General features: G+C 50.0%; 2 protein-coding genes across 2 annotated transcripts; both read left to right on the forward strand.

The window, feature by feature from the left end:
• The first annotated feature begins 2843 nt into the window (after positions 1-2843).
• LOC114814195 lies at positions 2844-9279 on the forward strand. Its single transcript, XM_029071675.2, has 4 exons — positions 2844-3069; positions 3918-4014; positions 4419-4479; positions 7364-9279. Exons 1-4 carry the CDS (start codon positions 2908-2910, stop codon positions 9144-9146), a joined length of 2103 nt encoding a protein of 700 aa, XP_028927508.1. The 5' UTR covers positions 2844-2907; the 3' UTR covers positions 9147-9279.
• Positions 9280-15004: 5725 nt separating this feature from the next.
• FAM205A (family with sequence similarity 205 member A) lies at positions 15005-20253 on the forward strand. The gene is made up of 4 exons (XM_007659038.3): positions 15005-15253; positions 15749-15845; positions 16178-16238; positions 17988-20253. The coding sequence occupies exons 1-4, from the start codon at positions 15080-15082 to the stop codon at positions 20122-20124; spliced, it is 2469 nt and encodes an 822-aa protein (XP_007657228.2). The 5' UTR covers positions 15005-15079; the 3' UTR covers positions 20125-20253.
• Positions 20254-22388: the final 2135 nt, after the last annotated feature.

Genomic DNA, 22388 nt, shown 5'->3' on the forward strand with positions numbered 1-22388 from the left:
TAAGCAGTTGGGAGAAATGATCCCGGACCTCAAGGAGTTTCCAGTCTATCAGGGGAGTGAGATGCTAGAAAGGCAATTACAGGAAGAGGGAAACAATAGAATATAAAGAAATTTATACACATGCAGTGGAATGTTGAACTACCAGTTACTCAGGTGAGGAATGCTCAAGTGTTGCAGTGTCTGGTGATTGAATTGGAATTGCTCAGTGGAAAGAGTACAGGCTTGGGAGTCAGAGGTCATGGGTTCTATTCCCGGCTCCGCCACCAGTCATCTATGTGACTTTGGGCAAGTCAGTTCACTTCTCTGTGCCTCAGTTACCTCATCGGGAAAAGGGGGATGAAGACTGTAAGCCCCACGTGAGACAACCTGCTTACCTTCTATCAACCTCAGCGCATAGAACAGTGCTTGGCACATAGCATTTAACAAATGCCATCTTCATTATTATTATTATTATTGGATTGAGAAGCAACATGGCGTAGTGGATATAGAGCAAGCCTGGGAATCAGAAGTCATGGGTTCTAGTCCCGGCTCTGCCACTCGTCTGCTGTGTGAGCTTGGGCAAGTCACTTTACATCTCTGTGCCTCAGTTCCCTCATCTTTAAAAAAAATGGAGATTGAGACTGCGAACTCCACAGGGAACAGGGACAGCGTCCAACTTGATTTGCTAGTATCCACTCCATCGCTTAGTACAGTGCCTTGCACATAGTAAGCACTTAACAAATACCATCATCATCATCATTGGACCCAAATCATTTTGTTTCATCTCAGAGATGATGAAACTAATGGTTCTTAGCAGCCTGTTGCAGCCTCCAGAAAAAAAAAATCAGCAGCTTCTAATGAGAGCTGAGTCTGTGCTCCTTGAAAAAGGCATGAAGGTTTTAAGGTTTAAGGTTTTAAAGATGTAAAATGGTTTAAATGGTTTTAAAGATGGATGAATTACGGGAAGAAAGTGGAATTCTGGAAAGGAATCAGAGCATTTTCTTCTCCCTTTGCATCCAGGAAACTCAAATAACCTGGGTGTATTGGAGTTCACTGGGTCCCAAACACCATCAGAAGGATCGGGGCAGAGTAGATGAGTATCAGATTGGGTGTTAGAAAATCCAGGGTCAAATCCCAGCTCCACCACTTGCCTGAGTGACCTTGGGTGCATCATTCAACTTCTCTGTGCCTCATCAATTCCCTCATCAATAAAATGTGCCTTAAAAACATGTCCCACGCCCTTAGTCCTTAGTCATTAGTCTCCGCAGGGTGGGGGACTGTTACTGACATGATTCTCTACCACTTAAAAATAAAATACAATATCATAATAAATACTGAATAAATGTCAAACGTATTACCCAAATGTTAACCCCACCCATTCCAAGTGAGAGTTGGAGTGTGTTTAGGTGTGTCTCAAGTTTCCTCATCAGTAAAATGGGGATTAAAAAAGAACCGAATGCCAAGGAACCTGGGTTCTCATCCCTGGCCCACCATGAATTTTCCCCAAGATCGTCCAGCAAGTCAATGGCAGGGCCAAAAAAAAGAACCCAGGAGTCATGATCCCCAGCTCCCAGTTGAATATTTTCAACTTTCTTCTGGCCCAGTTAGGCTAGGAAAGAAATTGGGGGGTGGGAAGGTGTGGGGTGGGGGTAGTCGGCTGCTTCTTTTTGAGAGAGAAATTAAAGTCTGCGGGTCTCCTCCCATATCTTGGAAGGCAGTGGCAGCTGGGAGTCCCAAGATCCGTCCATCGTTGACGCATCCACCCTGGACTGTCCTGCCCCTCCTGCCTGCCCCGCTGCCGATGTTGCCTGTCTCTTGGGGCTGGCATTTTTGCAGGCCCCCTACACCTTGCAGCTCGGGGGTGAGGGTGTTGGGGGGGTCTGCTGAACACTCAGCGGGGAGATTTACCCACCAATCAAATCCTGCCTGGTTTAACCTCTCAGAAGATGGGCATTAGGGGCATGGGGAACTAATCAAATGAAGGGGCGGGACGACCACTCTACAAACAGATTTTTTCCACCAATCAGCTCAATGCAGCCACTCAAAAAGTAACATTTTCCACCAATCAGATCTGGTCTGGGGGAACCAATCAGAGGGAAGGAGGGGACAGGCGGCTCATAAGGCACCGTTACATCAGGAGGACTCTGAATTTCAAAAGTTTCTGGGAAGGTTTTCAAATGTGAAGGGAGTTGTAGATTCGGGAAATTGCAACCTTATTGTCTCCCAGTTTCAAATCCTTGTTAACCCTCTCCAGTCTTCCCCTAATAATAATAATGATGATAGTGACTGTTGGACTAGTTAGGCTCTTACTATGTGCCAAGCACTGCACTAAGCTCTAGGGTAGAAATAAGATAAAGAGGTCAGACAAAGTCCCTGTTTTACTTGGGACCAAAAAATACGGAGGGTGGAGAATGGAATAGGTTTCTAGTCTCCATTTCACAGATGTGGGAAATTAGGCAAGGAGAAGTCAAATGCTTTCCCAAGAACAAAAGCAAACGAATGATAGAGCTGAGATTAGAACTCAAGTCCCCTGACTTCCAAGTCCAAGGTCCTTCCAAAGATCCCTGCTTCTTTACCTTTTCCCCATTACCAAGATAACACATATCACCTCTAACAGGGAGATGACCCTCACCCACTAAAATCAGCACACACACACACGAACTCCTTCCCCATCCCAATCACTCCGGGGGTCTCCCATCCCGATGGGAACTACGTGACCTGCTCTCCATCCATCCATCCAATCCCCTGGGAGTCAGCACCCCCCCAGAACTCACCCTCCCCCACAACTCACCAATGAGAGTCCCTCCCCCTATGACTCATCTGCCTTTGTGACACGGCTCAGGTTTCCAGCCTGGTGATGCAGTTGGCGCCTCTCAGATACAGACCCAGGGTCCGCCAGGGCAAGGAAAGGTGTCCCAATCCTAGACGATGTGGGACGTCTTGGAAGCCCTTCTGTTCCCAATCGTTGCCATCCTCTGGGCCCTACAGTGGCCCCTTTCTGATGAGGGCTTCTCGCTTCTCTTCCTCATGCTGCTGGGCTGGCAGGTCCAGAGGGGCCACATTGTCTTGTGGAAGAAGAAAGACAACCCGGTAGGGACCCAAGCATGACCCACCCCCTGGGTTTTTAGGGCCTCAGAGGTTCGTCAGCTCCCCATACTCGCTTTCCTCCCAAACCCGTTTCTCTCCCCTTCACCAGAGGGGAAGAGAACCAGCATCAAGTGAGGATCACTGTCTTGATCTCTGCAACAAGCCCCATCCAGAACTTCTGCAGCCCACAAGGTTCTTGTTTTGGTCTGAGGTCTTTGGGCTAAAGTTGGGAGTTGCCCATGCTGGAGATGGGTTCCCTGGGCTTTTGTTTGTCAAAGTCATCCTCCCCCAGTCCAAGTCTGATTCCATTTTCCATCTCCCCACTTGACCCAACCCAAGTCTCCTGAAACAGAGCCAGGAGCCAAGGCCCCTCCCAGTCAAGGGAAAAACTCCTTTTTGTCTTGTCTCATGCTATCGAGTCATTTCTGACCCCTAGCGACACCAAGGACACATCTCTCCCGGAACACCCCGCTCTCCATCTGCAATCGTTCTGGTAGTGGATCCATAGAGTTTTGGTCAAAATCCGGAAGCGGTTTACCACTGCCGCCTTCCATGCAGTAAACACGAGTCTCCGCCCTAGAGTCTCTCCTGTGCAGCTGCTGTCCAGCGTGGGTGAGTTTTGACTTGTAGCAGGTTGCCTTCCACTGGCCACGCAAGGAATGGAATGGGTAGGCCTCTGCTTGACCCTCCCTCCCGTAGCCTAGACCAGTAGATTACCGGAAACTCTCCAGGTGTGACCTTGAGAAGGGGGATCTTCTAGGGGAAAGAAATCCCAGGCAGTGTTTGCCAAGGTTGGGAGGGGGTGAAGGGAATGAGAGAGAATGAAGTTTGTTTGCCTTTTGTCCTGGCAGACAGACCAGAGCCCAGCCCAAACCCCCGCTAATCATGACACTTCCCTCCTGTGTCAGCAACATCTGAAGTATCAACCAGAGGATGCATCAGATAAAGGTACTATCCTCCGTTTCCCTCCTTCTGGACAGGTTGCTGAATTCTCCCACCCATGGGACCCTGGCGTACCGGAGTCTCCTCCCCTGCTCTAGGGGGTAAAAGGATCAGGTCCAGAGAAAGTCAATCTAGGCTGAAGACTCCAGCCCTTTCAGTCCTAGAGTTGTAGAACAGAGCTAGGCTGTAAAGGGCAGGAGGTGGGGGGCGGCTCTAAAGATCTTGGGAAAATCAAGGAGGTGGGAGGCAGAAGCAGAGGGCTATTATACCATCCTTGTTCAGGGTTGGCTTGCAGGGGTTTTAAGGTAGAGAAGCAGAATGCTTGGGGACAGCCCTCCTCCAAATAGCATAAAGGGGCAGAACCCACCCCTTCCCAGGAGCTCCAAGTAACTCATTCTTTTGGTTTCTAGTTTGGAGGCTGGGCCAAGAACACACCAAGGATCCAGAGGAGGTCCTGGTCCACCTGAAAAGGTGATCTATTCTTTCTCTTTTTCACACCCGCTTGGCTGTGAGACTCCCCAGGGAAGAGGGGTCTAGTCTTGGGGGTGAAGGCATCATTTGCATGGGTTGCTGACAACGGCCTCACATTAGCAACGTTCTAGAGTTCCCCTAAGTGAGCCAATCCCAGAAGATAAATGTTCCACCTGTCACCCTGGAATTAACTACCAATCCAAGAAAGAGATGATGCTTCAAGAGGGCCAAAGCAACATAGTTTACAGGTTCGCCCCACATCGCTGCAGAGCAAAGATTATTGTCCCCTGACCTCTCTTTCACCACCTCCAACATCCTTTGCCTTTCCACTTCTGCCCTGAAAGTAGGCTTCCTCACCTCTGAGATCACACGGGGTGGCTTGGGGTGCTCATGAGGTGTGACTGCAGATTTTCAATATTGCTGAGGATGATGGGATGACCTCTTCTTACTGTGGCCCCATTGTCCTCAGTTGTGGGCCCATAATTGTACGAATCACATCCTTCTTGTGTTTTTATTCACTGCTGTGCTACAGCCAATAACTAACTGCCCCACCCTGTCATCCTCTTCTTTACAATATTCACCTATTCGTATGGTTTGGCTACCTTAAACCTTATATCAGTGGTATAGAGTTAATTGTATTTACTGAGAATTTTTGTGCGTACAGCATGTATGAAAGCAAATGGGATCTCTAGACTTGTAAGCTCATTGTGGTCAAGAAATATATATTTTTTTGTTTTGTTGTACTCATCCAAGTTTTGCACACAGTCAATGCTCAATAACTATGATTGAATGAATGAACGAATGGGAGTGAACAATACAGCAGATATATTCCCTGCTCACAATATAGATAATAATAATTATTATTATAATGATGATGGTATTTGGTAAGTGCTTACTATGTGCCAAGCACTATCCTAAGCACTAGGGTAGATACACGATCATCAGGTTGTCCCACGAGGGGCTCACAATCTTAATCCCCATTTTACAGATGAGGTAACTGAGGTACAGAGAAGTTAATTGACTTGGCCAAAGTCACACAGTTGACAAGTGGAGGAGCAGGGATTAGAACCCAATGACCTCTGACTCCCATTCATTTATTCAATCATATTCATTGAGCTCTTATTGGGTGCAGGGCACTGTACTAAGGGCTTGGAATGTACAATTGGCAACAGATAGAGACAATCCCTGTCCAACAATGGGCTCACAGTCTAAATGGGGGAGACAGACAGCAAAACAAATAGACATCATTACCATCAGAATAGATAAATAGAATCATAGCTATCCACACATCATTAATAAAATAGAGTAATAATATATACAAGTGCTGTGGGGAGGGGAAGAGGGAAGAGCATAGGGAAGGAGAAGGGGGAATTGGGAGGGAAGGGGGACAGAGGGAAAGGGAGGGCTCAGTCTGGGAAGGCATCCTGGAGGAGGTGAGCCCTCAGTAGGGCTTTGAAGAGGGGAAGAGAGTTTGGCAGATGTGAGGAGGGAGGGCATTCCAGGTCAGCGGTAGGACGTGGGAGAAAGCAGGACAGGTGAGAAAGAGGCACCGTGAGGAGGTTAGCGGTGGCAGAGGAGCAGACTGTGCGGGGTGGACTGTAGAAGGAGAGAAGGGAGGTGAGGTAGGAGCGGGCCAGGTGATGGAGAGCTCTGAAGCCAAGAGTGAGGAGTTTTCGCTTCATGACTCCCAAGCCCATGCTCTTTCCACTAAGCCACGCTGCTTCTCTGATATAGAGATGCATATATCCATGATGATACAGTTGTGTATCAGCCACTTGTCCTGCCCCCACACTCACCTTAATGTCAGTCCCCCAACGGAGGGTTGCTACAGAATTGTTGGGGGATGCCTGGTTGTAGTGGAAAGGGGGGCAGACAATGTGGGTGGTCACAGGTGCTAAGCCAGCTGGGCAGAGCTGGTGAGTCAATAGCTGCTCAAGGTCAGGACTCCCTCAGGTTTGGGAGTTTGTCCCCAAGATAGTCAGAGGTGAGGACTGGGCCTCCTCTCTTTACTTCTCTTGGAGTTCCCTCAGTTTCAACGGTGACCATGATTGAAAGTTCACCTGATTTTAAAAGAGGAAACAAATTTTTTGAAGAAGAAATCTAAATGTAACAGGACTGACAATGGGGATAAGTAAGAGGGACCAGCTGATGAGAAGCAATAATGCTGGTTCAACAGGAAATAACAACAATAATAATAATTATTATTATTATTATTATTATTGGCTTCTGTGGCAAGCGTTGTGCTAAGCTCTAGGGCAGGGACAAGAGACAGCTTTCCCTCATGGGTTCCCAGAAGGAAGGAGAACAGGAATTGAATCTCCTTTTCACAGATGAGGAAACAGAGGCTCAGAGGAGTGAAGTGGCTTGCCCAAGTATAGGCAGCAGTCGAAATGCGGTGCTGGGATTAGAACCCTGGTGTCGTGACTCCCAGGATTATGCTCTTTCCATCAAGCCTGTGGCCTGTGCTCTGCTTAGACCGACAGATCTGTCTCATCCCGAAAGGTTTCTGGGGAAGGAAATGTTATGTATGTGGTGGTACTGCTGAGGGCCCCACCTCATTCTCTTTTCTGCTGCTCTCCACTGGACAACAGCCTCAAGTCCTTTACTGTTCGGACCCAAATATAGTTCCTAGTGCTCTTGGCTCCTACTGACCTGGTGTCATTCAAATCCCATTCCCCGTCCAGTCGGCTGTGGTCAAATCCCATTCCCTGTCCTATCAGCTGTGGTCCCTGGCTCAGCTGGGTGGCCAAGGGGGTGCTGATCCATCTGGAAAAGAGAATGAAACTGAGAGCCAGCTGCTGAAGTCTCAGAGTGTAAAATCCGGATCTGAGAACAACAGGAGTCTCCCTCCCCTCAGCTGGAAAGAGCAGTCGTTCTTTTACAGGCACGACGTGGACATGGTGTCCGTCAAACCGGATCGTGCCATCTTTCAACACCTCAGTGAGGAAGCCCAAGAAGTGTTCTTGGAGGGCGGTGCCCCGTCTTCCGTGCCTCAACCACCCACTGCCGATAGGGAGAAGGTGATTCCTTCCGGGTTGCTTTTCCACCCCCAAGACCTGGAGTCGGGAACTCACCATTCCCAGGAGATCGCCTCACATCCTAATGACTGCAAGTCGGCCCAACATGCTGGTAGTGCAGGGGCCCTGACTCCCACCAGGGACGAAGAACCTCAAACTCCTCAGCTGGAGAAGACGCATCAACAGCATGGTGAGCCGAGCTTCCCGCCCTCTGCCCTCAGAATGTCAGAGGTCCCTAAAGAGGAAGCCCACAGGGACACAGAAAAAACATTTAAGTCACTACAAGAGCCCGAGGCCTCACTTGTGGGAACAGAGCCCTGTTGTCGGCCCTCTCTCCTCTGCCCCAAGACCCGCAGCCTCCTGGAGGAACACTTGAAGTCCATGCTCCACTTCCAGCAATCGGGGACGCCCAATTGGGTCCTGGAGGCCCGGAGTCTGTTAGCGTCCCAGGCAGGAGAGCCCGCCTCTCCCTGGAGAAAAGGTTCAGCCATGACTGAAGATTTCCTCAGGATTGAGACTCTGAAGAGCGACAAGGAGACCCCAAAAGGCCATCAGCTTAGACTCGGAGAAATCCCCTCAATGGTGCCCAGTGGGCAGGGTGACACCATCATCTCATCACCACGGGCCCCTCCCGCCTCGCAAGGCCCTTCGGCTCTCCCGGTTCCCAGAGGATCCTCCACAGCAACTTCCCCATCTCAGCAGCCAGGCCAGAGATTCACCTCAACTCTGACGCTGAGATTGAAGCCCAGATCGCGAGAGGACCGGCGACTCCAGGTCAAACCACGGGGCCTGCCCGAGAGCTCAATTAAGAGCCTGGAATCTGTCTTGCAGAGGAAGTACGTGGATTTCCTCTCTGGGTTTTGCCAGCTTTACGATATAGCCATGTCCATCGCAGTATCCCCAGCAGCCCTTCCCTGGGTGCCAGTGAGCACAGAGGTCAAGCCCGCACTGGGCAAAGACTGTTCCCAACGCAGCGTGACAAACGAACTGAAGCGGGGGAGATCTGAAAAGCCCAAACTCTCTCCCATTGCCAACTGCCAAGAAACTCCCCTGGGCAGTAAGTTACGTCGCCACTCCAAAGTAGCCCTCGACCGGGACAGACGTCAGAGCCAACCTGCCCGGGCCCTGGAGCAGGAGAGCCAGGCTCGACAGGTTTCCCAGCAGTCAAAGTCATCAGTCTGTCACCCCAGCGCTGCAAGCTACTCGGGAGCTTCCACAGTGATCCAGAAAAGGAAGAAGGTCACCAGACATGGCCACAGCAGGGCTCCTGTCTCTGCCCCGGCAGCTGCCATCCAAGCACCCCTCAGCTCCTGTGGCCCTGGGGCTTCCATCCCAGGCCCAGCTAGGGCCAGCAAAGGCAGTCAGCCTCCACCGAAAGCCACGTTCTCTGAAAAGCTGAAGATGTGGTTCGGCTCCCTTGGCAATCGCTGGCAGGAGAGCATCAGCCCTAGGGCTCGAGTGATATTTACCTTTAGAGAACCAGGCAAGCTTAGCTCTGCAACACCAGAGTACACCAAACTGCCCTTCCCCAAGGGTGTCACTCACCTGCGGCACGGCTTGTCTGGCCCGGTGACCCGCAGGCCTCGTCCCACACAGTCCCAGTTATCGTACTCTGAACATCTTCCCAGGTCCCGACACAGAGCCCCCTAAATTTGCACAGACATCGAGATCCATCAGAGGCTTTATTGTGCTGCAGGGGATCAGCCAGTTCTCATTACAGCCCCGTCACCAATTTCATTGACCACCCTAGTCTCCTTCCAAATAAAGTACTCTTCCTTCAGGAGAGCTGTGTCTTCCATCTGTCCCACCAGCCCTGGGCTGGAGCCCAGGGAAGCTTTGGAACTCGGGCCCCAGGTGTGGCCAGATCTGTGTGCTCCTGCCCACTGTGGGAATTTGGATGGTGTTCTCTGAGGGTTGGGGAGAGGAACAGGGATTCATTCATTCGGTCATATTTACTGAGTGTTTACTGTGTGCAGACCACTGTACTAAGCACTTGGAAAGTACGATTCAGCAACGACTTCGACCTCAAGGCGAGGAGTTGTGGAAGTCAGGGGAGGGTGGATGTGGAGACAGTCAAGCGTGACCCATCTCAGATTACTTTTCCAGCCCTCACAGGGGCCTGCCCAGGGCCGTTTCTTCCATATTGGCCACCAAAGGACAGCTCAGGTTGAAGAATCTCAGACTCGAGGCACATAGGAATCTTCCAAGAGCCAAATAGAAGGGGTCGGGGTCAGGGTCCAGGCGGGGCTATTGTAGTCCAAATGGAGCCAGGGCCAGGGTTTTTCCCAGGGAACACAGTGGTCAGGGTCCCGCAGAGCTCCATCACCACATCCCAGACAGTTGGAGAGGCCCAGGTGTCCCACTATCCTCCCTCCTGCTACACTGTACTTACCCCTGAACTGATGGTGGCCCATTTACCCCATTTAGTACCTGATTACAGATTTCTTTTTGGTCTCTTGATGTTTCCAAAGCTGCTGCCCAAAGTGGGCCACACCCTGGATTCCCCAGATGTGCTGTCACCCTAATCAGCCCAGCGTATTGATCTTACTGCTTTTTATCCTTGTCTTTCCTCCTGCTACCACTATTTGTGGATCAGTTTTCATGTAAGCCCATCATTGGGCAGGGATTGTCTCTATCTGTTGCCGAATTGTATATTCCAAGAGCTTAGTACAGTGCTCTGCACTTAGTAAGAACTCAGTAAATACTATTGAATGAATGAATGTAACTATGTAACCCATTAAATTGCAGGAGCCTTGGAGGCAGGGAATGTAAGTTTAGCTTCTGTCGGGCTTTCCCTTGTCCTCAGGCCATCATGTCCATTCAGTAGATGCTCCATAAATCCTCTTGGTTGGTAGATTGATTAATTATGTCCCTGAATACTGAACAATAATAATAACAATGATATTTGTGAAGCGCTTACTCTGTGCCAGGCACTGTACTAAACACTGAGGAGATACAAGCAAATTGGATTGGACACAGTCCCTGTCCCACATGGGGCTCACAGTCTCAATCCCCATTTTACAGATGAGGCCCAGAGAAGTGAAGTGACTTGCCCAAGGTCACACAGCAGACAAGTGGCGGAGTCAGGATTAGAACCCACAACCTTCTGACCTCCAGGCCCATGCTCTATCCACTACACCATGTTGCTTCTGGGCAGTGCTGGAGAATGGGAAGAGTTGGTGTTTTCTGGGGATGAGGGAACTGGGGCAGAGTGGAAAGCATGTTGGGATGAGGGAGATTTTGCCGAATTGGTGCCATTCTGATGGGGATGTTCCTCCCAGACTGGAGCAATCTGAAGGTGATGAAGGGGCAACCAAAAACAGCTCTCCCTTTCCTCTCACCTCCTCGTCCCCTGCCCCTCCCTTGCACTCTCCACCCCCCAACACACTGCCACTGTCTCCTGACAATGGCATGGTGGATAGAGCACAGGCCTGGAGTCAGAAGGTCATGGGTTCCAATCCCAGCTCCACCACTTGTCTGCTGTGTGATCTTGGGCAAATTACTTCACTTCTCTGTGCCTCGGTTACCTCACCCACAAAATGGGGAATAATACTGTGAGCCCATATGGGACAGGGACCTTGTCCAACCTTATTATACTGTACGTACCCCAGCACTTTAGAACAGTGCTTGATAACAAGAATAATAATAATAATAATGGTATTTGTTAAACTCTTATTATGTGCTGGGAAAACAAATTGGAACAAGCAAATTGGGTTGGACATAGTCCCTGCCCTCTGAGGGGCTCCCACTCTTGATTCCCATTTTACAGATGAGGTGATTGAGGCACATAGAAGTGAAGTGACTTGTCAAAGGTCACACAGCAGACAAGTGGCTGAGCTGGGATTAGAACTCACAATCTTCTGACTTCCAGGCCCAAGCTGCTTAGTAATTGCTTAACAAATACCATCATTATTATTATCATTAAGGTGTCACAGGATCTGATCAGACCAGCTGGGGTCCCTGGGGCCAACCATCTTACTCCTTTGGATACCCGTCTCCCCTGAGTGGAATTATCACCCTTGGAATTATCTCTCCAGGTAATCGATGTGAACCAGTCAGATTGCCTTTGGGAAGTGAAGGCTTTCGAAATTCTATGCTATTTGATATTTTGGGTCCCTAAAGGAGTATTTTCTGTCAACGTCTTCCCCCCATCCTTGGCACCCCTCCTTCTGAGCCCGATGGAACATTCCCATAGCTCTGGCCTCCCAATTCCCGGCTCAGGGGATGGGGAACCTGGATAGAAGATACAACAGACAAGCAGGCATTCAATAAATCTCATTGGTATTTACAGAGAACTTATTTTTGCAGAACCACATATGAAACAGTTTGGAGAAGTGATTCCTGTCCTCAAAGAACTTGCAATGTAGCTGATTCACTAAAGGCAATAATGAGAAGGGGGAAGCAATGATGTATAAAGAAATGTTGAAAAGTGCAAAGCAGGGTGAGGTTGAGGTACCAGGTGCTCTGGATACTGAACTAGCCTCCTTTAATGGGGCAGTGGCAGGTGGGTGGACCCAAAACATTTCAATTATCTCAAAGACAATGTAAACCATTGATTTTTTGCAGCCCATTGTCTGCCTCCAAGAACAAACTATCAGGAGCTTTTTAGGGGAGCTGAGTTTGGGCTCCTTGGAAGAGGCATCGTCGTCCTGTGGCGGTGTTAAGGGAAGATCCAGGAAAGGGACCTCCTGGAAGGGGAAGGGAATTTGGAGCTCTTCTCTTCTCCCTTGGCATCCAAGAAACTCGCATAAATTAGATAGAATGGAGTTCTGTGGGCCCGAAACACCAACAAGAGCATTGTGGCCAAGTAGATAAGCAAGGGATTGGGTGTCAGGAGACCCGGGGTCAAATCCTGGCTCTGCTACTTGTTCCCTGAGGGATCTTGGACATGCCACTTAACTTCTCTACAATTCAGTTCCCTCATCAATAAAATGGGCTTCAAAACATATACTCCCATGCCCTTAGTCTCTGAGCCCCGTTGAGGGTCGAGAACTGAAACCAATATGACTTTCTACCACCTAAAAGCAAGTATGGCTCAGTGGAAAGAGCCTGGGCTTCGGAGTCAAGTATCATGGGTTCGAGTCCTGGCTCTGCCATTAGTCAGATGTGTGACTGTGGGCAAGTCACTTCACTCCTCTGTGCCTCAGTTACCTCATCTGTAAAATGGGGATTAACTGTGAGCCTCACGTGGGACATCGTGATTACCCTGTATCTACCCCAGCGCTTAGAACAGTGCTCTGCACATAGTAAGCGCTTAACAAATACCAACATTAATATTATTATTATAAGTACTGAATAATGTCTTTTATATATCCCCAAATGCAGACCCGCCCCACCCCTCAAATGAGTTAGAGTGTGTTCTTAGGTGCCCCAGCTTCATCAGTAAAATGGGGATGGAAATAAGGACCGGGTGTGAGGAGACCTAGGATCTAATTCCAGCTCTACCACAAGCACGCCTCAAGGTCACACAGCAGATCAATGCCACGGCCTCGAAAAGAACCTAGCAATCCTGAGCCCCCAACCCAGATTCTCGACTTCCTTCATGGCCCTGCTAGTGGCTTCGACACTGTCAACCACCCCCTTCTCCTGGAAACATTATCCACCCTTGGCTTCACTGACACTCTCCTTTCCTGGTTCTCATTTTACATCTCTGACCATTCATTCTCTATCTCTTTCATGGGCTCCTCCTCTGTCTCCCATCCCCTAACTGTGGGGGTCCCTCAAGGTTCAGTTCTGGGTCCCCTTCTATTCCCCATTTACATATTCTCCCTTGGAAAACTGATTCACTCCCATGGCTTCAACTACCATCTCTATGCGGATTACACTCAAATCTCCATCTCCAGCCTGGATCTCTCTCCGTCTCTGCAGCTTCACATTTCCTCCTGCCTTCAAGACAGCTCTACTTGGATGTTCTCTCGTCCTCTCAAGTTTATCATGTCCGAAACAAGTTCTTCCCTCCCAAATCCTGCCTTTCCCCTGACTTTCCCATCACTGTAAAATTCACCACCATTCTCTATTTCACAATCCCATAACCTTGGCATTATTCTTAACTCCTCTCTCTCATTCAACCCACATATTCAGTCCATCACTAAATCTTGATAGTTCCACCTTCACAACTTTGCTAAAATCTACCCTTTCCTCTCCATCCAATGGTTGGCTTTAAAGCAATCACCTTGCCCAGTCCTACCTCACCTCGCTACTCTCCTACCACAAGCCATCCTACACACTTCACTACTTTAATGCTAATCTTCTCAATGTCCCTCGGTCTCATCTATCTCACTGCTGAGCCCTCACCCACATCCTCCCTTTGGCCCAGAATGCCTTCCCTCCTCATATCCAATAGACAATTACTCTCCCCATCTTCAAAGCTTTATTGAAGGCACACCTCCTCCAAGAGACCCTCTCTAACTTCATCCCCCCTTTCCTCTTCTCCCACTCCCCTTCTGGGTCACCCTGACTTACCCCTTTTATTCATTCCTCCCTCAGCCCCACAGAAATTATGTACATATCTGTAATTTATGTTAATATTAATGTCTGTCTTCCCCTCTAGACTTTAAACTCATTGTGAGCAGGGAATATGTCTGTTTATTGTAAATTCCCAAGTGCTTAATGCGGTGCTCTTCACACGATAAGCATTCAATAAATACAACTGAATGAATGAATGAAGGCAAGGAAGAAATTGGGCTGAAGGGTGGGTGCGGGGAGTCCCCATGCCAAATGTTTCCTCTTGGACATCCTGACTCCCCAGCACCCCTATTATCTACCAGTTTCATTATCTAGTTAACCTCCTCCACTTCTTCTCTAATTAATCACGATGATGAGAATAGCTGTGGGTCTATTTAGGCTCTTGCTCTGAACCAATCACTGCACTAAGCTTTGGAGTAGAAAGAAGATCATTAGGTAAAGATGCCATCCCTGTCCTACATGGGACCATAGAGTAAAGGGGATGGAGAACAGACATTCAGAGCCTATTTCACAGATGTGGAAAATGAGGCTCAGAGAAGTTAAGGGACTTGCCCAGGTCACAGAACAGGTCCCCTGACTCCCAAGCCTATGTTCTTTCCCAAGGTCCATGTTTCTATGCCTTTTCCCCATTATCAGGATAAGAGTTGCCATCTGAAGGAGACATCCCCCATCCACTGGAACCGGGCCCCATAACACTTCCCTATCCCGGTGACTCCAGGAGTCTCCCTCCCTGATGGGAACTACCTGATCTTCCGCCAGTCCACCCATCTATCCATTCCCCCCAAAAGTGAGCCCCCTTCCCTCCAGAAGCCACCACCGCTCAAGCATCACTCTCTTCCACTGGAACCACCTCCCCTTCCCTTATCCCTCCAGAACTGGCCACCACCATGGCACCAGTGACCACTCACAGGTTTCACCCTTCACCCCTAAGATCTTCCCACTGGCCCCTCTCTCCCTCCCTCCCCCATCACCAATTGATGAGAGCCCCCTCCCCCTGTGACTCAACTTTCTTTGTGACACGGCTCTGAGGGATTGGTTCCTGGCTCAGTGATGCAAGTGCCCCCATCAAGGTCCAGACGCTGGGACTGCCAGGGCGAGAAAAGACATCTCAGGCCCGGATGATGTGGGACATACTGGAAGCCCTCCTGATCCCTATCGTCGCCATCCTGTGGACTTTAGAATGGCCCTGCTCTGACGGGGGCTTCACGCTCCTCTTCCTTGTGCTGCTCTTCTGGCAGCTTCATAGGGGCCACATTGGATTATGGAAGAAGCAGGATGAGATCCACAACCTGGTAGGGATCTCGGCATAACCCACCCGCACTGGGGCTGTCAGATCTCAGAGAACCGTAAGCTACCCCTGGTCGCTTTGTCCGGATCTCTTTTCAATCCCTGTTCACCTTCCTGTCCTCAGTTCACTGTGCAACAGGTGTCCAGGTCCCCAAGTGAGAATCATTTCTACATCTCCTGCAGTGAGCCTTGGCTAGGGCCTCTGCAGCTCATGGAGATCTTTTTTGGGTGTCTGAGGCCTCATGGATTCTGGGCCTTGTCTATGCTGGAGACAGGCTCTCAGGGGTTTTGTCTGTCTTCCTCCTCCAGTCCAAGTCTGCTCCCACTCTCAGTCTCCCTGCTGGTCTACCCCAACCCTTCTGGAGCAGGGACAGGAACCCCCTTCTAAGGAAGAGAAAATCCCCTTCCAGAAGAAAGGAGGCACAGCAGCGTCAGCCAGTGTTGGGAGGGGGAAGATGGGAGAGAGAGAGAATAAAGTTTTTTGACTTCCTGCCTAACAGAGAGATCCGATTCCAGCCCACATCCCCGCTCACCACACTGCTTCTGGCCTGCCTCAGCATTTCCTGAAGGACATACTGGAAAACCCACCCAATAAAGGTATTGTCCTCTTTTCTCTTGTTGTTCATGCCCAAGACATCACCTCCAAACCCTGGGGTCCCAGGATCTTCTTCACCTGCTCTCAGGGGACATAGGACCAGGCTTAGGCCAGCCCAAGTTAAAGCTGGAGTCCTAGAGTGTTAGAACAGTGTCCAGCTGTAGTGGGGCTTCTAATGACCTGTGGAAGAGGAAGAAGAGGGGAGGCAGGTGGCAACTGCTCTCAGGGGCCTATCTTCCCTTCTCTATTGGGCACAGTCTGGCTCCAAGAAGTAGTAAGAGTCAGAATCTCCCCCTCCCCGGAATCCCAAGTAACCCATTCTCTTGGATTCTAGCTTGGAGGCTGTGCCAAGAACACACCAAGAATCACGTGGAGGACCTGCATCTCCTGAAAAGGTGATTGTTTCTTCCTTTTGACACATCCCTGGGTCCCCTCCTAAACTCTGAGACGCCCCAGGATGCAACGAAGAACTCAGGGAGGAGGAGTCCAACACAGGATGGGTTGGGAGGGAGGGAAGCTTTGACATGAGAGGTGAATGATAATGCCCAGGTTGACTGCATATGAGGTGGGGGTAGACGCTGTGGGCGGACACGTGTGTTGTGATAGCTGGGCACAGGTGGTGAGCCAACAGGAGGCCAGGGCTCAGGACTCCACCGGAGAGGGGAGCCTGACCCACAAGCTATGCAGAGATCAGGACCAGGACCCTCCTCATTACTGGTCTGAGGGATCCCTCAGTTCCTTGAAACTGGGACTGTGGATGGACTTCAGATTGATCCAAAAGTGAGAGCCTTCACGGGTTTGAATGTGGACCCAACTTTAGGAAATGAACCAATGAATTTATTGAATCATTAAGAGAAGAAATAAAAAAAGGATCCACGGTATTGATAGTCAGTCAGTAGTATTTATGGAGCACTTCCCGTCTGCAGAGTACTGTACTAAGCGTTGGGGAGTGGATATGACAAAAAACAGACACATTCCCTGCCCATAGTGAGTTTACAGGCCAGAGTGAAAGAGCTGATTGGAAGCCTCGTTGATGATTTACAGTGCTCTGCACAGAGTAAGTGCTCAATAAATACAATTGAATGAATGGAATAATAATAAATCATACTTATTGAGTGCTTACTATGTGCAGAGCACTGTACTAAGCACTTGGGAGAATAAAATATAGCATAGTTGGTAGACACATTCCCTGAGCCAAAGGAGCTTACAGTCTGGAAGTTAGTGAAAAGATAACACTATCATAAAATAACAATATAATGATAAGATGATGATAAAAAGAATTACAGGCTATGTGATGAGCATTGTTCTAAATGCTGACATACATACAAGCAGTCACTGCCTCATATGGACTGCCAGGCTGTGGAGATAGGGGTACGGGTATGTAATCCCCATTTCCCAGGTGAGGAAACAGAGGCTCAGATAAGAGAAATGACTTTCCCAAGGTCACCCAGCAGGCAAGTGATGGAGCCAGGATTAGAACTCAGGTGTCCTCACTTCCAGACCTGAGCTCTTTCCACTAGAGCAAACTGTCCCTTGTCCCTCACTCAGACCAATGGGTCTGTCCTGTCCTGAAAAGTCTCTGGAGAAGGGGATTTTAGATATGTGATGGTCCCACTGAGGACTCTCCTACTACTCTCCACTGGGCAACAGCCTCAATCCTTTTACTGCTCAAACCCACCCCTCACTACCTTGATGTCATTCAAATCCCAGGCCTCATCCCATCAACTCTGGTCAAATCCCAGTCCCCATCCTCATCCCATCAGCTGTGGTCAAATCTCAAGCCCCAGTCCATCAGCTATGTTCAAACCCTAAGTCTTGTCCCATCAGCTATGGTCGAATCCCAATTCCTGTCTCTTCAGCTGTGGTCCCTGGCTAGGTCTGGTGGTCAAGAACATAGTGATACCATTAGAAAAGAGATTGAAACCGAGAGCCAGTTTCTGAAGTTCCCTCAGCTGGGAACAGTGGCCATATTTTTCCAGGCATGCCAAGGGCATGTTCTGTGGCACACTCACTTGTGCCATCTGCCAATACATCAGCAAGGAAGCCCAGGGCATGTTTTAGGAGGAACGTACCCCTTACTCTGTGTCCCCACCCCTCCCTGCCAATGGGGATAAGGTGACTTGGCCTGGCTCATCTTTCCACAGATACCTGGAGTCAGAAAACCACCATTTCCAGAAGCACAGCTCACGGTTTAACACCTCTAAATCAGCTAAATGTACCTGTAGTTCAAGGATACCGATTCTCCCTGTAGAAGAAGGGCTTCCAACTCTGCAGCTGGAGGAGGAGAGTCATCCGTACCAGGAGCTGGGCTTTCCACACTCTGGCCACACAGGGTCAGAGAGACCTACAGAAGAGGCCCACATAGACAGGGAACATACCTCCTTTAAGCTGTGGACTGAATCTGAGGCCTCGCCCATGGGAACGGTATCCCCCCTCCAGCCCCCTCTCCTCAGCCCCAAGACCCAAAGCCTCCTGGAGAACCATCTGAAGCGCGTCCACCATTTCCAGAAATGGGGGCTGCCCAACAGGGTCGAGAATTCCCTGAGTCCGAGGATCCCCAAGATTCCTGACCAGCCAGTCCCCTGGCAGAGGGAACCAAAAGAATCGGCGCCTCCAACCCAGGGGCAAGGTAACCTAGACAGACTCAGTCTGGAGGAGGAGACAGAGACTGTGCCCTCTCGTGATCCTGGGGTTCAGCCCATCCCGGGCTCTTCGGACTGCTGTATAATCTCTCCTCGACCCTCAAAGGCCAGAGCAGCTGGTCAGCACCAGAATCAGATATCCATCAACACCGGCGATCTGGCCTTTGTCCCCAATGACACCAAGGAGTTACTGGAGGGCAACATCAGGAAAATGATCATCCAACAGAGGTGGGGCCTGCCCAAGCGCATCATGGAGGCCCGAAGACAGTTTTCACACCTGACAGGAGGCTGTGATGCCCAAGAGAAATATACAAAGCCCAGAACTTCCTCGAGGCAGAACTCTGTCCACCAAATGTCCAGCTACACGGGGCTCACACTTCCCAAGGACTCTAAAGGAGAGGTCTTAGAAGGGACCAACGATGCCATAAGAGTTCTAATGCCTGAAGACTCCCGCAGGCTGAAAACTCTGAACCGAGGGAAGGAGGCCCTAGAGCGGCACATGGCCCAAAAATCCCATCAGCTTAGACAAGGAGAAATCCCCTCAGAAGTGAACGGTGGTGGGGATGACACCAAGACCTCACCAACACTAGACCCTCTCTCCTTGCCAGGCCCCCCACCTCTCTCGGATCCCAGGAATCTGGGCCCCATCATGGCATCCTCCCCACCTCCAGACCTTCTAGAGACCAGACCTCAGAAGCCGGAACAGAGATTTACTTCATCTCTGACGCTAAGACTGAAGCCCAGACCGCGAGAGCAACAATTCCTGGTTAAAACCTCGGGCTTGTCTGAAGAATCGATTAAGAACTTGGAATCTGTCTTGAAGCAGAAGTACCTGGATTTTGTGACTGGGTTTTGCCTGCTTTACAATATGGCCATGTCCAATGCAGTTCCATCAGCAGTCCTTTCCCGGATGCCAGGGAGCACAGGGAACAAGCCCACCCTGGACAACCACCATCCAGATCACAGCGTGACAGAGGAGCCGAAGAGGGAGAAATCTGAAGAGCTAAAACTCTCCCCAACTGTGGCCTCCCAAGAGGCTTCACTGGACAGCAAGGACCATTGCCAGGACATGGAAGTTAGAGACCCCTGGCCTGCCAGCCAAACTGCCCAGGTCTTGGGGCAGGAGAGCAAGAGGCCAGGTCAGCTGTGTACGTGCTCCTCCAAGACATCGCTCTGCCCACCCGGGGTGGCAGGAGGCTTGGGGGCTCCCACAGTGGTCCAGGGGAGGAAGAAGAATGTTGGCCAAGGCCACAGTAGAGACCCTGTCTCTGCCCTGGAGGCAAGGGGTATGGCATACACCCAGTCCAGTGGCCCTCAGGTTTCCACCTCAGGCCCAGCGAGGGACAGCAGGGGCTGCCAGACGATGCCCAGAGCCATGATTTCTGATAAGCTGAAGTTGTGGTTTGGCTCCATTGGTAGAGGTCAGCAGGCGGGCATCAGTGCCAGGGCTCAGCTGACAGCTGCCTCAGGGGAGCCAAAGAAGAAGAGCTCTGCCTCTTCCCGGAACCCCAAGCCGCTCTTCCCCCCGGGTCCCTCTACCCTGCAGCCAGGATTCTCCACCCTGCTGGCCCGTGGGCCTCGCCCCACACAGCCCCAGACATCATCTTTGGGATATCTTCACGGGCCCAGGGCCAAATAGGCCCGGGACCCCCAAAACTCTGCCAGAAGATCAAGGTCCATCTGAGGCTTTACTGGACTCACAACGGCCCAGTCATCAGTTTCGTTCACAAGCCTGATCTTCTCGAAAATATACTCTTCCTGCAGATGAGCTGTCTTCTTATCCTACCGGCCACGGGCTGGTTCCTGGGGAGCACTGAATGAAGGGGCATAGAGCAGTCAGGCCTACATGCTCCTGCCCGCTAGGTGGATTTGGTTGGTGTTGGTTTCCCTGGGGGTCAGGGAGAGGAATCGAGATAGGAAGTGAGTGTAGAAGTTGGACTAGGGAGCAACAATCAATCAATCATATTTATTGAGCACTTACTGTGTACAGAACACTGTACTAAGCACTTGGAAGAGTACAGCCCAACAACATAACAGACACATTCCCTGCCCACAGCGAGCTTACAGTCTAGAAGGGGAGACAGACATTAATATAAATAAATAAATTACAGATATTTACGTAAGGGCTATGGGGCTGGGGGATGGCGGAGAATAAAGGGAGCAAGCATAACGAAGTGGGAGAAAAGGAAATGGGGGCTTAGTCAGGGAAGGCCTCTTGGAGGAGGTGTGCCTTCAATAAGGCTTTGAAGGGGGTGAGGGGAATTGTCGGTTGTGAAGAGGAAGGCGTTCCATGCCAGGGGCAGGATGTGGGTGAGAGATCGGCCAGATAGACGAGATAGAGGTATAGAGAATAGGTTGGCCTTAGAGGAGTGAAGTGTGCGGTCTGGATTGTCGAAGGAGAGTAGTGAGGTAAGTGCTTTAAAGCCGTTGGTAAGGAATTTCTATTTGATGAGGAGGTGGATGGGCAACCACTGGAGTTTCTTGAGGAATGGGGAATCATGGACTGCATTTTTTTAGGAAAAATAATCTGGACAGCAGAGAGGAGCATGAACTGGAATGGGGAGAGACAGCAGGCAGGGAGGTCAGCAAGGAGGCTGATGCAGTATTCAGAGCAGTCTAAGTGCTCAGATAAATGTGATAGAAGTTTGGATGGAAAGGAAAGGGCGGCTTTTAGCAATGTTGTGAAGGTTGAACCGACATGATTTAGTGACAAATTGATTATGCGGGTTGAATGACAGGAGTCAAGGATAACCGTAAAAGTTACAGGCTCATGACAAAGGAAGGATGGTGGTCCCATCTGCAGCGATTGGAAAGTCAAAGGGAGGGCAGGGTTTGGGTGGAAAGATAAGGATTTCTGTTTTAAACATAGTAAGTTCGGGATGACGGCACACCAACCAAGTAAAGATGTTTTGAAGGCAGAAGGGAATGTGAGATTGCAGAGAGGGAGAGAGATCAGGGCAGGAGATGTAGATCAAACAATCATATCTGTTGTGTGGTTACTGTGCGCCCAACATATTAAGCACTCGGAAGAGTACAGTATAACAATATAACAGACACATTCCCTGCCCACAATGAACTCACAGTCTAGAAGGATTTAGGAATCACCTACACAGAGGTGGTATTTGAAGCCATAAGAACTGAAAAATTCTCCAAGGGTGTGGGTGTAAATGGAGAACAGAGACCCAGAATTAAACCTTGAAGGACACCCACAGTTAGGAGGAGGGAGACAGAGGAGGAGCCCACCAAAGAGATTGAGGAGGGGCTAGAGAGACTGGAGAACCAGGAGAAGATAGTGTCAGTGAAGCCGAGGTTGGACAATGTTTCCGGGAGAAAGGGGTAATCAAGAGCAGCGAGGGCAGCTGAGTGGTCGAGGAGGATTAGAATAGAGTGAGGCCACTGGATTTGGCAAGGAGAAGATCATCTGTGACCCTTGAGAGGGAGGTTTCTGTCGAGGGAAGGAGACAGAAGTCAGAATGGGGAGGGTCAAGGAGAGAATTGAGGAGAGGAACTTGAGACAACAGGCATAGAGCTTGGAGAAGAATAATAATGATATTTATTGATATTTGTTAAGTGCTTCCTATGTGCCAAGCACTGTTCTAAGCGCTGGGGGAGATATAGGGGAATGAGGTTGTCCCACGGGAGGCTCACAGTTTTCATCCCCATTTTACAGATGGGGTAACTGAGGCCCAGAGAAGTGAAGTGACTTGCCCACAGTCACCCAGCTGACAAGTGGCAGAGGCGGGATTCGAACCCATGACCTCTGACTCCCAAGCCCAGGCTCTTTCCACTGAGCCACGCTGCTTTTCTATGGTAGGAGAGAGTTGGGGCGATAACTGGTGGGAGACTTGGGGTCAAGGGAGGGCTTTTTTAGGATAAGGGAGACATGAAGATGAGGGGTCAACT

Source organism: Ornithorhynchus anatinus, chromosome 9 (genome assembly GCF_004115215.2).
Source record: "Ornithorhynchus anatinus isolate Pmale09 chromosome 9, mOrnAna1.pri.v4, whole genome shotgun sequence".
NCBI lineage: Eukaryota > Metazoa > Chordata > Mammalia > Monotremata > Ornithorhynchidae > Ornithorhynchus > Ornithorhynchus anatinus.